This window comes from Nipponia nippon, unplaced genomic scaffold (genome assembly GCF_047370975.1).
Source record: "Nipponia nippon isolate SJK-2023a ecotype South Korea unplaced genomic scaffold, ASM4737097v1 scaffold_12, whole genome shotgun sequence".
Lineage (NCBI taxonomy): Eukaryota > Metazoa > Chordata > Aves > Pelecaniformes > Threskiornithidae > Nipponia > Nipponia nippon.
The window spans coordinates 8,982,912-8,998,161 of NW_028262313.1; the positions used below are offsets into that span (position 1 = coordinate 8,982,912).

At 55.3% G+C, this 15,250-nt stretch overlaps 1 protein-coding gene across 1 annotated transcript in view; it reads left to right on the plus strand.

Moving 5' to 3' along the window:
- Positions 1-15,250, plus strand: part of CD99L2 (CD99 molecule like 2) — a 34,190-nt gene that overhangs the window by 14,953 nt on the left and 3,987 nt on the right. The window contains exons 2-10 of the mRNA XM_087749297.1: positions 2,643-2,708; positions 4,991-5,029; positions 6,379-6,474; positions 7,311-7,391; positions 8,399-8,488; positions 10,748-10,810; positions 11,878-11,913; positions 12,018-12,137; positions 14,877-14,942. Coding sequence (XP_087605423.1) covers positions 2,643-2,708; positions 4,991-5,029; positions 6,379-6,474; positions 7,311-7,391; positions 8,399-8,488; positions 10,748-10,810; positions 11,878-11,913; positions 12,018-12,137; positions 14,877-14,942 — 657 coding nt within the window. The remainder of the gene's footprint in view (positions 1-2,642; positions 2,709-4,990; positions 5,030-6,378; positions 6,475-7,310; positions 7,392-8,398; positions 8,489-10,747; positions 10,811-11,877; positions 11,914-12,017; positions 12,138-14,876; positions 14,943-15,250) is intronic.

Here is a 15,250-nt window from a genome sequence, read left to right on the forward strand (position 1 = left end):
GTGATTCAGTGCGCCGACACTTTTCCTAACCTTCACGCAGGCTGCGTGCACGCCTCGCCCCGGCGTGGGGGATTCCCCCGGGATGTGGCTGCAGCCCAGGACACGTTAGCAGTTGCTGTTTTACATCAGCCCCGCCAGGACGGAGGGTCCTGAGCACCTTTCACCCCCCCGGACCCACTGGTGTGCCAGCTGGCTCTTCGGAGGGTGATTTTGGAAGAGGCACCCTCCTCTTGTCCTGCGGTGAGAGATGCCAAGGGGAGCTGTCACCAAACCCGGGGGGTGTAAGTGCTGCTTAGCTGGCGGGTCCGGGCAGGGGGGAGCCCATTTTTCGGGGCAATCCCATTCCCTGCAGGGCCCATGGCCGTGCCGGGGGGGCATCTCCCTGCAGCCCCAGGAACCCCGTAGCCCTTCGGCAGGAGAGCAGGCGAGCTGCACGCACCCCCACGACCGCCCACTCCCCCTCGCTTTGTATTTGGGCGCCTACACCAAAGGTGAAGCACGGGGAGGATGTGCGAACGGCAGGGCTCAGGGCTCGGCGTGCAGCAAATCAGCGCCCTTAACATTTACTTAATCACGGAGAGCAGAAGGAGCCGGGGGAGAGGGAAGGGATGGCTCCTAGCATACCAATGCCTGTCTTGGTGCTGCCACCATATCCCTCCTGCAGCTTGCACTGCCCGCCGCAGAGGCAGGGGGAACTGAAATGAAATGTGGCGGCAGCACATTTCCTCCAGTCGGGTTTGTAGCGCTTCTCATCCCGCCAGAAACGCACCACGGTTTTCCCCTTCCACCTTTTTTTAAACACAGTTTAAAATAGAAAGACAAGAATCACAGAGCCCCGCCGGTTCCTAAAAATCCAGTAAAGGCTGGGGAAAAAGCCATGCTGGGAAAGGGAGCCTGCATGAAATTGCCGGAGTAGCAATCTTGGGACAGTCGGCCACAGCAGTAATGAGCTTGTGGGGTCTCAGCAGGGAAATGCTGGTGGTTTGGCAGCACCCCGTGCAAGCACTAGAGCTGGGCGGGTGTTTTTTCGGCGCTGTGGACAGTCTTGCGTGTTCCTTACTTTGCTCCTTTGCACCGACAGACCACTTCATAACCCTGCAGCCTTATCCGGGCTGTCAGAGCAGGAGAGCATCGCCTGTCTCATGGTGCTAATATTTTGCCAGCAATGAGGCCCGAGAGGCAAATATTTTGGCAAGGAAGCGGAGGGGCGTGCGGGGAGGCTGAGGGTGCCAAGCACAGCCCTGCCGCGCTGCTGTGCTGAGCAGGGGGCTCATCCGCACGCCTCGCTCCGCGGGTCTCACACCGTGGTAACTGGGCTCCACCTGCAACGCGGCATCGCCTGTTGCCGGCCGTTCCTCCGGGCTCACAGGGGAAGCATTGGCGTCCTTCATCTCTATGAGAAATGCAGCCATGGGCTGGGACATATATTACTTACACCCCCCCCCCCCAGCAGTAGCTTAACGCTGAGCGCTTTGCCAGGGGAGAGAAGCCCGTAGCAACTTTCCAGCCATAGACCCTGCATTTAAATCACCCTCAGGTTTGCTGAGTGTACATTTAAATAGACGGCAAATGAAATGAGATGTGATGTGCGAGTAAGTGAAACCGGAGCTGGAGGTGTTGCAGTACTTAGTGACCACTCTCGGTAGAAGTTTTTCACCGAAATGCTGATACCTACTTTCTGATGGACTGGAGCCTTCCCGTTGTTATTGTCCTTGTCAGTAAAGCTTTAAATTTATTCATGAAGCACGCTGGAGCTCAGGTGGCAATAGCTAAATCCATTTAGCAGTAGGAATAAGAGGAAAGCCATTTTAATGTTCTCTTGCAGTGCTGCAGTACTTAGCAAACCCAAAGGATATTAATTACTCAGCATGCTCTGAGATGTAAAAGCATGAATTTATCAAGACAAATACATTCAGAACCAGGGTAAGTCAACAGTAATTAACGCGATGCAAAAAAAAGACAGAGAAAGGAGGGATTAGGTGGCCCTATCGCAGGAGAACACGGTGTAGCGCAGAGTTATCCCCGGGATATTATAAAGTGACTGGAGTTGTGGTGAGGCATCTCTAACAAAAAAACCTGCCTGTGCCTGTCAGGTGTATCCCTGGGATGAGGTTTGGTCCTGGTTTGCGTTACCGTGATGCAGGCGGTCTCTGAAATGCTAAGTTGCGCTTGGCAGCCAGCAGCAGCATTTTCGTATGAAGCCTTTGATGTTGGAAGGCACTTGCGAAGAAGAGGTGCATAGGGCACTTTTGTTTTTCACTGAATTTGTCTGCTCTGTCCCAATGTTTTCATGCTGTTTAGCAAACGTATAATCGTGAGCACAGCCACAGATGAGTGGCAGCTCGAGAGATGAATTGGTAGGCTCTCCTTGACAAATTTAAGTGTAGCATGTGTTTTTATACTGCATCCATTAGGGCAGACAAATGGAAAATCCAGAGATGACTGCTCTGCAATTTAACAGTCACAGCATTTGGAGAAGGCTGATGTCTTCCTCATCACTGACGATGGGTCAGGTTCAGAAAAAAGCAGAAAGCCCTCTAAAAACTGAAGCAATTTGAACAAACGAGTCTAGCCGTGCCATATTTAAAGGCGGTTTACTTTGTGTGGAGCAAGTACAACGAGTGCTGGTTCTTTGTCTCCAGGTCATGGGGACGTCCGAGATGACTTCAGCCTAGAAGATGCCCTGTATGACCTCAGCACCAAGCAACGTAAGTCACATTTATTTATTCTTTTAAAGAGGAGAAAACAAATAGATGTTAATAGATGCAACTTGTTCTTTGGGATCCGATGCCGGTGGGAGGGTGGTGGAGGATACGGGCAACCTCATCGTCTGCCCGGGGAGATGCGGTGTCCAGGCTTTCCAACAGGTGGGACTGGGGATAGTCCTGGAGAAGCTGGTTGCCGACCTTGTGCCCTTCGCTTTCTGATTCCCGTGAGCAAACCTCAGAGGCACGCCAGTGCTTTGACGTAGCAACAGCACTGGCCACATCTTTTTGGCTCCCTTGCCTGCGTTAGTAACACCGACCATCAAACATCCCCCTGTTTGCCTGGAAGATAAGGCATTAACTGCTCTCCTTCTCCAGCCGGTGAGGGCAACCCGCTGAGCCCGGCTGGGCAGGGGCAGCGCTTGGTCCTTCCCTGGTCCCGCTGCACCGCGGTGCTCGGGGAAGGCAAACGGCGCGTTGGGTTGTTGCTTTGCTTCGCTTAATTTCAAGTGTAACCCGTCAGTTAAAGGAAACTCATTTCTGAAGGGGGTGCTTCTGGCATGCTGATATTTAATATTCGGCTTTGAAATATATAATTTTTATGTAAGTTGGGGCCAGGCTGTGTCACAGAGGGGACAGCAGTGCCTGGCAGAGCTCAGCCTCGGGCCTGGTAGAAGCAGCAGCGAGGTCAGGGGGCTGGGGGGGTTTGCACCACCCTGGGGGGAGGAAATTCGGCGGAGCAGCTCTCATTTTACACCCAAAAGAGAGAACCTCACAGCCAGCGCAGCAGCCGATGGGAGGCGGCTGGTCTCCCTCCCAGGGGCACGTCGCACACCTCCCCCCAGCACCAAGGGCTGAGCCCAAGCCGGGTCTGCAGCCGGACATGTCGCTGGCTCCCCTTCACTGCCCGGCCACAGAGGCACCGCGGCAGAGTTGCAAACGCCAGCGCCCAGGAGCCCTCGCTGCCCATCCCTCCCCGTGTGCTTCATGGTGACCGTCCCCAGACCCAGCGCCAGGCCCGGGAGCGCTCTGCAAGCGATGCCAGCCCTTGTGATCACACAAAATACACCTACAGGTATTTAAGTGAAAGCTATAACAGGCTTTGAAACCTCTTACTTTATAGTCTAACAACACACAAACACTTGTGCTGTGTTACACTGGAGTTCCCGCGGAATTAAGAGTCGGGATGCTCCATGCATCTCTCCTGCAGCATGCCGGGTTCAGCAGGAGGGGGATAGGATAGACCATGGGGTATCAGACTTGGTCACGGGCCCAAGGGACCTCATCTAGGATTTTGCAAGCCCTTTAATACAGTATGTGGGGAGACCTGGTTAGAAACACCTAACAGCCACCTCATGCAGAGGGAAAGCAGCGTTTCCCCAGGCTGGAATCCCAGCCGTGAGCGGGGGGGAAGGGGCAGCGCTGTCCCCGCAGCCCCTCCGGCTGCTGCATGCCGCTCCGGACTTCATCGCATCAGCCCCAGAATAAAAGCAAACGAAGGGTCTGGAGTCGGGTCACAGCAAACCATACCGGCACGCTGGAAATGAAGTCCAGCAGAAGTGCTCCGGTATTCAGAGGCGCAAATGGAAATTGATGGGAACAGAGCAGCCACAACTCTTGCTCATAATTTATTCATATACTTGGTAATGCTAGCCACTATTAATAGATAGTGGTTTACAAGGATGGAAAAAAATGAATAATCGACCCCCCTGAAGGCTGACTGTAGCTTGTTTTAGTGCAGAAGCAGCCAGGGAAGCTGGGATCTGAGCATCGGGGTGTCACCAAAATTCCTCCAGCTGACAGGGAACCTCCTGCAGCACTGGAAATTATCTGTCATTTAACTAACTGACCAGGCAGGGGACAACACGACATTGGCAGCTTACTCTTGTTTTCCACGCTGTTGTGTACAGTATCTGTCCTTGCTCTGTTTGGTGCTGTCTCCGGGAGTCTTAATTCGGAGCAGTTTATTACAGCTCTCTGCTTTCCGCTTGGCGGGATGCCGCCCTGCACGGAGGCAGCGTTCGGCCCCGGCCACAGCTGTGCCCTGCAGAGCTCTGGGCTCAATCCTGCACGGGGCTGCGGCTGCTCGCCCTCGCACACAGGCTCCTTGTGGCTGTGTGCTGGGGGGTTTCATGGCTCTGGGCTCCGAGTTTACAAACGCAGACCACCGATGGTCAGCTGGAAAGCTCGTGGTGAAATCTTTGCCCTTTATTCTCAAACCAGAAGCGACACATTTTCGGTGATGCCCATGACTAACATTTTTCTCCCTGTCTGTTTTGTCACAGCCACTCCCAAGGGCCCCAGAAAGCCTGCAGGTGGGACAGGTGAGACCTTCTTGTGTGCATATCGTTTAAGCACAGCGTGGGGTTTGCTTCCCATGGGAGTTTGAACCGTGCAAGTCCCCCCGTGGGGTGCCGGCGTGCATATGCGCACTCCTCCCATACGGCTGAAGTAAATGCAATATTGATATTTCTGTCCATGCTGAAGGTGAGTGGCAGTGGAGCATTTACGGCCAAGGCCGAATTTCGCACGCTTTGCAGTATCCTAATGGAAAAGACACAAATCACCACTCAGCTGCACAAGAGCTTTTGTTTCTGGCTGCATGGCACCTGCTAGCTTTCCTTCCAGGAGGGAGCCCAGAGGACATTTTCCTTCCTTTTTTTAACTCCCAGATATCCCCGACCTCCACAGAAAGTCCCAGCCTGGTGACATTTCCCCATCCAGGGAAAAACGTCTCTCTGCGCCCGTCAGATCTGCTGGCTGGCCAGCTCCACAGCATCTGCCCCGGTTGAAGAAGCTCCCTTAAATTCACCCAAGTTTCATTGCCGGCAGCTTCTCTGGCTCAGTTCTGGCCAAACATACCCACTTAAAATAGCACGGTCACAAGAGCCGAGGGTTGCTCAACCCCGACAGAGGACCCTGAAATAAACTCCGCTCACCCCTGCATGAGGATCTTGGCACAAATTTAAGGAAACCTGACTGTCCGGCTCCTTGGCCCCTGTAGTCTCTGCTAGGAACAAGAAAAGGCAAGTGCCAGAAGCAGGCGCAGGGCTTCAGCGTTTGGATCACAGCCCGAACGAGAGGCTGTTTGATCCAATAAACTCCCCCCGGGAAATGGACAGATGCCGAGGCTTTGTCTTGGCGAGTTTCTTCTTCCTCAGGGAGTGCTTTATGGATGAGTGATGGCACCGAGGGGCTCCCACGGCGGGTTCCAGTGCCCTGGCCCCTCTCCCGTGCATGCTCTGCTCAGCCCAGGGTCACTCATGGATGGCCGTGCAGGGAGCAGAGCGGGACCCAGCCACCGGCTCGATCCCCGCAGCACCTTCGCATCTGCACCATCTCTCGGGAGGTGCCGCAGAACACCAGCGGGTCTCCCCCAAAACGCATTATTTTGGGGTTGCTCGGGCTGGGTGGCAGCCACAACTCGGATTGGGAGAATTAAACAATGGCCAGGCTGATCTGAAGGCTCTGCAATACGGTTGCGATTGAGCAGCGGAGCAGCTGGGTGCCCTTTTCAGCTCCACACTGACGCGGGCGTTGGTGGCCTCCAGCAATGGTGCAGCATTGCTTGCACAGCACCCGCAGAGCTGCCACGCAGGAGGTGCGTGCCGAAAGCCTCGCACCATCCTCACAAATGATGGAGGTTTTAACAATCCCTTCTGTCCTGCAACAGGCTTTGATTTGGCTGATTACTTCGACACCCCTCTGGAGACTACCACCAAACCGGCCAAACCGACTCCAAAGCCCTTCCCCAGGCCGGGGAAGCCAGGTACTGCGGAGCTCCCCGCACCCTGGGGAGGGTGTGTGTGTGCTCGCCTTCGGGGCTCCGGACAGGGGAAAACACTCCCCGAGGTAGCCAGCAGGCTGAGATCGGGCAGATGAGGTCTGGCAAGTTTTGTTGACCACCAACAGGTGACTTTAAAAGGTGACCACCACCTCCTCCTCCTCCACTGTCATAGCGGAGCCAGCAGAGGAGATGCTCCAGGCTCTCGCTGACGTGCCAGGAGGGTCGGCACCAGCGTTTCACCATCATCCCTCCCTCGCTGCCCACACACCCCTGCCTGAGCCATATCGGCAGGCTTCACCGAGCAGCATTTGTAAAAGTTTTTAACCAGGACGGAGCCGTTAGCTGTTGTTAGGTGGGAGATTTCATTGACAAAGTAGCACATCCTTAAGTATCTTTTCTGCGGCGCCTGGTCCTGCTCCTGCATGCTGCGGGTAGCTGGCGGGGGTGGCGCGGAGCTGCCCCTGCAGCGGCAGAGCTTCCCACTAGCAGTGTGTTTGGGGGGATTTTTCTGGCAGCCCTGCTTGTCCCGTTCTCATATTCAAGCCCCGCTGACATGTGCCCTGGCACGGGGGATCCCCGCGAAGGTGCCTGCCACCCACACCGAGGGCTGGAGCATCCCCGGGGCACTGACAGGTGGGGGATGCCGCCGATATCAGGGGCGGCTGAAGCTGTGGAGACACCAGAGCCCTGAACCGCCCCAGCGCAGCCCCAGTCTCCCTGCAGGGAGGGGGTTCCCCTCCCAGCGCTTGTCCGAATGCACATTTGAGAGGATAATGTAATTTTGGTCTCTTTTTTTTTTTTTTTTAACCTCCCTTCAGACAACAGCCTTTGGGATGTCATCCACACCACCACGACCAAGCGGCCAAAAACTACGAGGCCCCCCCCTAAGCATAACCCAGGTGAGTGTGAGCACCCCAGCCCCCGTGGCTTCACCCTGTCTCTGCCACCGGCACAGGCAGAGGCTTTGGGATGTGCCGTGATGATGGCGCTGCCCCTCGCGCCGGTATTTCCAGCCTCTAGTCTGTTTGTTCACATGAGACAGCTGGGAAAAAAAAAAAAAGAACAAAAAAACCCACACAGCAGACAGGGTATCTCGGCATTGTTACCCTGCACTTCCCTGGGGGTCTCAGCAGCTCCTGGACCATTTCACATTCCTCTGCCTGCTTTAAGGCTGTGGGCTCCCCGGCACCGCGCAGCACAGCCCAGCCCAGCCGTGCCAGGCTCCACTGGCACACCCGTCCCACGAGCTCAGGCACCGTCAGCCGGGCACTTTGCTGCCTGCTCAGGCAGAGTTTTGGCAAAAGGTACTCCTAGGCTGTTAAAAAAAACCAAACAATCAATTTTGGATCGGTATAAACTAAGGTGCGAGCTGGCGGGAGGGCTGAGGAGCTCGGGTTGGCTCCATGCCACGGTTTTAGCCACCGTTTAGTGAAGGCAGTAGCTGCTCTGTCAGAGCCAGGCTGCTCCGGGTACCAACTGGGCGGTTCACGGAGGAAAACAGCACCAAGCAATCAAGTCGCAGGCTGCTCCAGCCGGCACGCCAGCACTGCACAGCCGCCTCCTTCCCCTCCGCTGGCTGGGCCCTTGGGAGCGCCTGTTTGTTTGGCTCTGACCTTTTCTACCTGGCTTGATTTATCCGATTGCCTGGCGGTCGAGCCACGGCGCGAGACTGATTCTGCGGGAAGAACATGACATTTCTCACCACAGCAGTGCGGTGGCACGAAACGGGATGGGTTTGGAAGATGTGCCACGGTGCTGCATAGTGAAACCGGGAGATGCTTGTGTCGGGGGCTTCATCTCTTTCCCTGGCACTTCTACCTGGCAAAGCTGAGCATTTCCTTGGTTAATTAATTGCAGAGTTCCCCAGCCTGTGGCCAGCGCTGCTAACCCCCGTGTTGTTTTCTAGCAAAGGATCCTGCGGATTTTGACTTGGCTGATGCCCTTGATAAGAATGATGGGAAGGACGCTCGGAAGCCAGACGTAAGGCCAGGTGAAGGTACGTTGCCTTCCCCTCTCCGTCCTGCTTGCCACCAGCCACGCTGTTGCCCGGGACCCGTGGGAGATCCTCCCCGGCCCGTCCTGGGAAGAGGCTCTCACTGCCAGGCTCCATCCCCGCCAAGCGACGGGGTAAGGAGAAACAGCGGCACTGCCTTGTCCGAGGCTCCTGCCTGCAGCCAGCGCCCCGCTGCCCTGCCCTGCCCTGCCCGCGCAGAGGAGGGGATGTTCCGCAGGCAGCGCAGCCCCTTCCTCCGGGGCCGTGGGGAGGGAAGGAGCCCCCGCCTCCGCCGTCCTCAGCAGAGAGGGGCTCTGCCTAACGACCTGTTGCCTGTCTGCAGGTTTCTTTCCCAGGGTCTCTTCTGACCCATTAAATAGCGGTGATTGTGTTAAGTTCTCCCTCGTCCCCGTACCTGACAGCTATTTAACCGAGGGCATGTGCTGTTGGGGTTCGCAGTCATTGCCAAGACATAAATCTAGAGCAGGCTTAAGTCCTGGCATAACATACGCTATGGGCTGGGAGATTTTTTTTCCATCTCTAAAATACTCCGGTGAATGAATCATTTGTCTATGAGGATTGTTCCCTTGAGCACTTGAGCTAGAAAACAGACTTTGCACGGCTAGTTTATTGATGTCGAGATGGCCGTATACCCTGCTCACACGTGTAATTAATAGTCAGATATTTTATTAGATTGTATTAACTAGGTGACTTGTCTGCACTTTGATATTCTGGGCTTGTTGAAGTTTCAGATGCCTGCAGGAAAGGTTGAGGCGTTGAACCGCTGGAACGCGGCACCGGTCACAAACCAGCACACGCGTTTCCCCAGCCTTGCTGCGCCCTGGACTGCCTGGGACCTCTCCAGGTTCTGGCATAGTCAGGGGTTTTTGTCTTTTTACACTCATTACTAAGCCCATAAATCTGTTTTTTGTGGTAAGCTGGTGAATAAGGCACTCTCCTCCAGGCTGTTAGGGCAAAGGTAACCCTTCCCAAGGCGCAGCATCGGAGAAGGAGGAGCCTTTTGCTGGCTCGGCGCTGGGTCTCCTCTCCCATCACACGCCTCGCTGCGCCCCGAGGCTCCCTCTGGGACCGGAGCCGAGGGCTTCAACAGCTCCGCTCATTCAGCCACTGATTCCCATACCGTGCTTCTCTGCGCCTATCCTGCACTAATTAAACATTCCCACTACAACTGTGTCCGAGATGATAACTAACTTTTTCACATGTACCGAGCTGTGGCGGTGCTCAGTTCTTCCACTGGAGCTGCTCTGTCCCTCCTGGAAGGAGGAGAGCCGGCTCCCTGCCTGCAGGGCCCTGGGCCAGGCTGGCTCTGCCAGGGGCTCGCCAGAGGCAGGGCGAGGGCATGCCGGTCCCCGGCAGCCTGGCCACTGCACACACCGACCGCTTCTTCCTCCCTCCTCCTCTGCCAGCTGAGGCTGAGCAGCCAAAACGTTTCAGGAACTCGTAAATATGTCAGTCATTTTGGTTATAAAAAAAAAAAAAAAAAATATATATATATATATAGTAGTATTTAAACTTTGATTCACGGGTATTTCTTTCAAGCTAGACTTAAAGTCAATTATTACCTCTTTTAAAAGCTTAAAATAATTTGGGGTTAAACCTTTTGTTAACATTTGGTAACTGTGAGAGAAGCAGGACTGCTTATTAACTGGTCCCTGTTCTCACTGGGGATGGAGTAGCCGGCTGACTGGGAGCCGCTGGTTTAAATGGGCGTGCAAAGCCCTGCTCTGGGCCCTGCTGCACAGAAAGCCCCACACAGCTCTTCAAAATAGATGGAGAGCTTTGGAGGAAATACCCAAATGAACAGAGCAGCCTCTGCCTGGCAGAGAAACATTTCCCCAGGAGCGGGGCTTGCAGGAGGCCAGTCCCACCCTGGGTGTGGGATGCTCGCAGGTGACCCCCACCCAGAATCCCCCAAAAGTCCCGTTTCCAGGCCCTGCACATGCAAAGACACGCAGTTTTCGAGATCCCTCTCATCCCAAGCAAGCCACGCGCTCTTTTTCCTTCCCATTATGTTGTTTTCTAGGCAGCTCTGGCTGCCTTCGCCCTCCCAGGAAGGCAGCTTTGGGGTTTTGCTGGGTGAATTTGGCTTTTGCAGGTTGAGAGGGTGAGGTCCCCCGCTGCCACGGAGCACACGTGAGGCCCATGCCAACTCTCCACAGGGAAGCCTGTGCCCGCTACCTCCCGGTGGGGTCGCGTCTCCCTTCGGGTGCCAACCACCATTTGTTCTGTTATTTTTTAAAGCATTTTCAGACGATGACCTGGCCGGCATCGTGGACGGTGGCTACAGCCCAGACAAGAACAAAGGTAAGCGACCTACGGACGTTCGTTTGCTTTAGCAATCGCACCTCGGGCAATAACCACCGCATCAGCCAGCCTCCTAGGAACTGCCTCGTGCGGAGCAGCACTCGCCTTCTCGATGGGGATGTGCGCGCAGGGAAGGGGGGCGTCTCAGGGGAGCACATAGCTTTTGGCCTCCACAGTCGCACCTTGTGCCAGCGCTTATTTTTGATCCCGTGGAGGCTCTGCAGCTCCAGCTGCCACCAAGGCAGATGGGACCCGCATCTCCCCTACCACCCCTGTGCCGTGAGAGGGCACAAGCCTTCATTTGCCATCCACCACACGACCGCTGATGGTTGAAACAAGGAGGAAAACCAGCAACAATCGGATAAGCCTGCACATTTGCGAGGATCCACAGCATTAAATGTTAAAAGCAGTTGAGTAAAGAGATGAACACCACAAGCCCAATCAACTTTTAATGAATCCCTGTGCCAAGGACAAACCACATCAGAGGCATTAATACAATGCTGACCTGCTTCCATAAATTCAGGATGGAAGTGAGTCGGTAAGGACCGCAGCTTCCAGCAGGAGCAGCTTTTCCTCCAAGCCCAGTTTCTCCAGGGAAGGTGATATTAAAATAGACCTGAAGCCAAGCGAAGATTCCCTGACATTATGGAGCTTAGCCAGTCGCCTCCCTGTGTCGGCACAAGTATGCTGTGTGACTGCCTGCCAGCGTTTCATTTATCCGCGCGTTACATCGCGAGCGGGGCGGAGGTGAGGTTAACTGTTGTGCAGGTGGAGGCATCCCTGCAGAGGCTCTCCCCAAAGCTCCCCCCAAGCACTCGTGGCGGGAGAGCGGAGCAGCTTCAGACCCCCCGAGAAGCAAGGATGAGCCACCCCAGGCAGCCAGGCGGAGGTGTGGGCAGCAGGGACGCTGCACCCCGCGGGGCGCACGCTCGCCCCCAGCCCAGGGGTGCCCCTGGGGCTGCGCTGCCGCCCCTCCCCTGCGTGCCTGCTCCCTCCCGGGCTGCCCAGCACGGCGGTGTGGGGAGCAGAGGGGTGCAGGGCTGCTGACGGGCTCGTGTCTCTTGCAGGTGCCAGGGGCAGCACTGACAGCGACTACAGCGGAGGTGGGTACCACCGGGGCTGCGGGGTCAGCAGTGGGATCGTGGGATGGGATGGGTGGTCTGTGTGCCCCCGCCGCACAGCACCCCGCTCTCTCTGCGCCCCATAGGTGGAATGGCAGAGACGGGGACGATCGCTGGCATCGCCAGCGCCCTGGCCATGGCGCTCATCGGGGCCGTCTCCAGCTACATCTCCTACCAGCAGAAGAAGTTCTGCTTCAGCATCCAGCGTAAGTCCCCCCCCCCGACCGCCTCAGGGGCGCAGAGCAAGCACCCCCCTCTTTGCTCCCTGAACCCTGCTGCCATTTTCCAGCCTGCAGACAGGAGGGGGTGTCAGGCACCCAGGGACCCGGGGCTGGCAGAGCAGAGCCCTTCCCTCCCCCCAGCCCCAACCACGGGTTATTGAGCCCCCCACACCCCATCAGGCGTTGCATGGGCAGGAACCCCCCCGCTACAACAGCCCCAGGACCCACTGCCATCCTGGAGGGTTCACACGGCCCGTCGCACGCACCCGCTGACAGCCACAGCCAAAGACCAAAACACAGACACCAAACAGGGCAAATATGGAGGAAACCACCACAGCCCAAAACAAACAAACCAAAAAAAATTCCAAAATCGCAGCAAGAGGTAAAAACTCACCAGGCAGCAGCAAGGGAAGCACAGCGAGCATCTGCAACCACGGCTGTGGGGCCACAAGTGGCCACAGCCGTGGGTGATGCAGCCCAGCCCAGCCCTCCCCACCCTCCCACAGGTGTGCAGCGATCACTGCAATTACGTGCAAATGAAGCAGCAAAGCTTCCTATTCCCAGAAAGCGCCTTTTGCACGAGCTGCCCCATAAAGTTGCTCAGTGTGAGCACTGCAGGAGGTGTCCCAACAGCCTTGCCCCACGGCACTGGCCCGGCTACGGTGGGCTCCGGCGGCCTGCTATGGGGTGGTTGCAAACAGCTGGAAAAAGCTCTTTTTAAATTAATCAAATGAAGTCTCCTGCGAGTCTCCTTTGCTCTGGGGGAAGGGTGTTCGGGGTTGGAAATTTCTGCTGGAATCCATCTATTTTCCTAGTTGTGCCTGAAACAAACAGGAGCATTTTGGTAAATTAGATCAGCAGGAAAAGTCAAATGAATGTGATGGAATGAAACACCCTTGTATATTCCCCCCCACTTAAATGATATTTTGGCAAGAATAAATAATTAAAAAAAAAAAGAGTAAAGGCTTTGATGAGGGGGAAGCTGAGAGACACAAAGCCCCAGAAAGGCGGCAGGAAATTAAAGTTAATTATAAAGGAGGATTAATTTAAGCCATCAGACATGGCATGCTGGGCTAATGTCAGGCCTTAGATGCATTGCAATGCATGACAGAAATCTAAGAGCCGTCAGCCACTGCAAAAGTGGCTTTTTATTGAAAAACATAAATTGCATTTGGTGTTATCCCAGCAAAACACATGTCTTGGGGGAGGCGGCAGTGGTGTGTAATGACCACTTGCTTGAAGCACGGAGGAACGGGCTCGGCTTTTTTCCTTGCCCAGCCGTCCTTCTGCGGTGGTGAGGCTGCGGCTCCGTTTCTTAGTTTTGAGCCTTTTCTGACGAGCCTTTGCTGATTCCTTTAAAGGATGTGTACAATGCTGCCTAATATTCTTTATCCCACTCTGTTTCCTTACACCGCGTCTCCCGCTCGCTAGCCGTGGCCTGGGCTGGGGCTCGGCCTCTCAGTGTCCCTCTGCCCTGAGCCGCTCACTGCGCCCGGGCAGGACGGGGCTGTCGGTGCTGCTCCGGCAGCTCCTCTCCTGCCTCCATGGCTTGGCCAGCCACAGACTGCAGTGTCTGTGCTGGCACTTGGGTTTTATGGGGCTTTTTTAGCCAGTTGCAGAAACTTTCCTTCTCTCACATACCTTGGAGGCTGTGGCTGCCCCGTTGCTGCATGAGGGCTCCCATGGCGCTGCTTTGCCTCGGCCCCGGCACCGTTCCCTGCCTCCCTCCTTCCCCGTGAGGTACGACTGAGCCCCATCAAAACCTGGTGGTGAGGCAGAGCGGGCCCCTGCCACACTTCGTGCTGTGTTTAGATGCATATAAAGTTCAGATGCCTAAAAATTGCGCGTTGCATGGCTGCGGGGTGGATTGGCTCAGCCTTTCTTCGCAAACCAGCATGGCCCCCTCCCCTTCCCTGGTCCCTCTCCGATGGGACGTGGGGGTTAGCACAGCACTCCCGTCTCTGCCTCTCTCCAAAGAGGTCCTTTAGAGGAGCTGTAGAGGATGACTGAGGTCCGTGGCACACCCCAGACTGTCTTAACTCAATCTTCTGCAGCTCCGAGCTGGACCACGGCAAGCGGTGCCACCCTCTTCCCCTTGCACACCCTCTTGCTGCACCTTGCAGCCACCCGCCTGCCTGGCAGTGCCCAGCCTTGCCCCTTGGCCTGGGCTACGCTTGTTGCAAGCATTGACAACTCCTTTGCATTTAAATAAGGGACTTATTCAGGATTTGACACACCCCACTGGGATCCTGCTTCATCACCACAGCCCTGCTCTAAACTGCTTCTTGCAGCTCTGCGTAACTTAGCTTTTAATCAAGAACGATACCATCTATCTACGCTTGGCTGCAGCCCCGCTGCACAGCAGTCCCGTCGGGAAGACGTACCTGCTCCATGCCCTTCTCCTGGCTGAGCGCCTTAGCACGGTAATTAGCCTTGCTGCCTCGCATGATAGAGATGAAGCAAGAGACTCAGAAACAGGGGCTGCTGCTCGACGCTGTGCCTTCCAGGCAAGCCTCTGTGGTCACTTTAAAATCCAGCAACGCTTTCTCAGCGCTGTTTATGGTTTACTGATGTTTCTATACTGCTGCTAATGCAGAGGAGGTTGCAAAAAGGCATCTTAGCTTTTACAGCAGATAGGCCCATTACCAGAGTTTTTAAGGCATCAAAGCAAATCATTTTTATTTTCTACCCTCCCATCTCACTGGCTTTATTGTTACTTCTCAGAGGGACTTAACGCGGAATATGTGAAAGGAGAAAACACAGAAGCTGTCGCGAGCGAGGAACCCCAAGGTGAGAACCTTGCATTCCTTACCCTGTCTGTGTCTGGCCACAAAAGCAGCTTTGCTGAGGGAATTTCTTAAAGTCCCTCGTGCTGTACTGAGCTGCTGTGTCTCTGATGAAGACACCGCTTAGGTGATGCTGCGGCTTTTTGTGAACCACCACCACAGTGGTTTCCCCCTGTACTGCACACAAAGGAAAGCCATGGTAAGAGACCAAGGAGCCCAAGCTGCAAACAGTGGCAGTTAATACTTAGCTTTCATGTTTTCAGCCATCAGGAGTGTCTTATACAAGAGCATGATCCTTCCTCCGGTGACAGA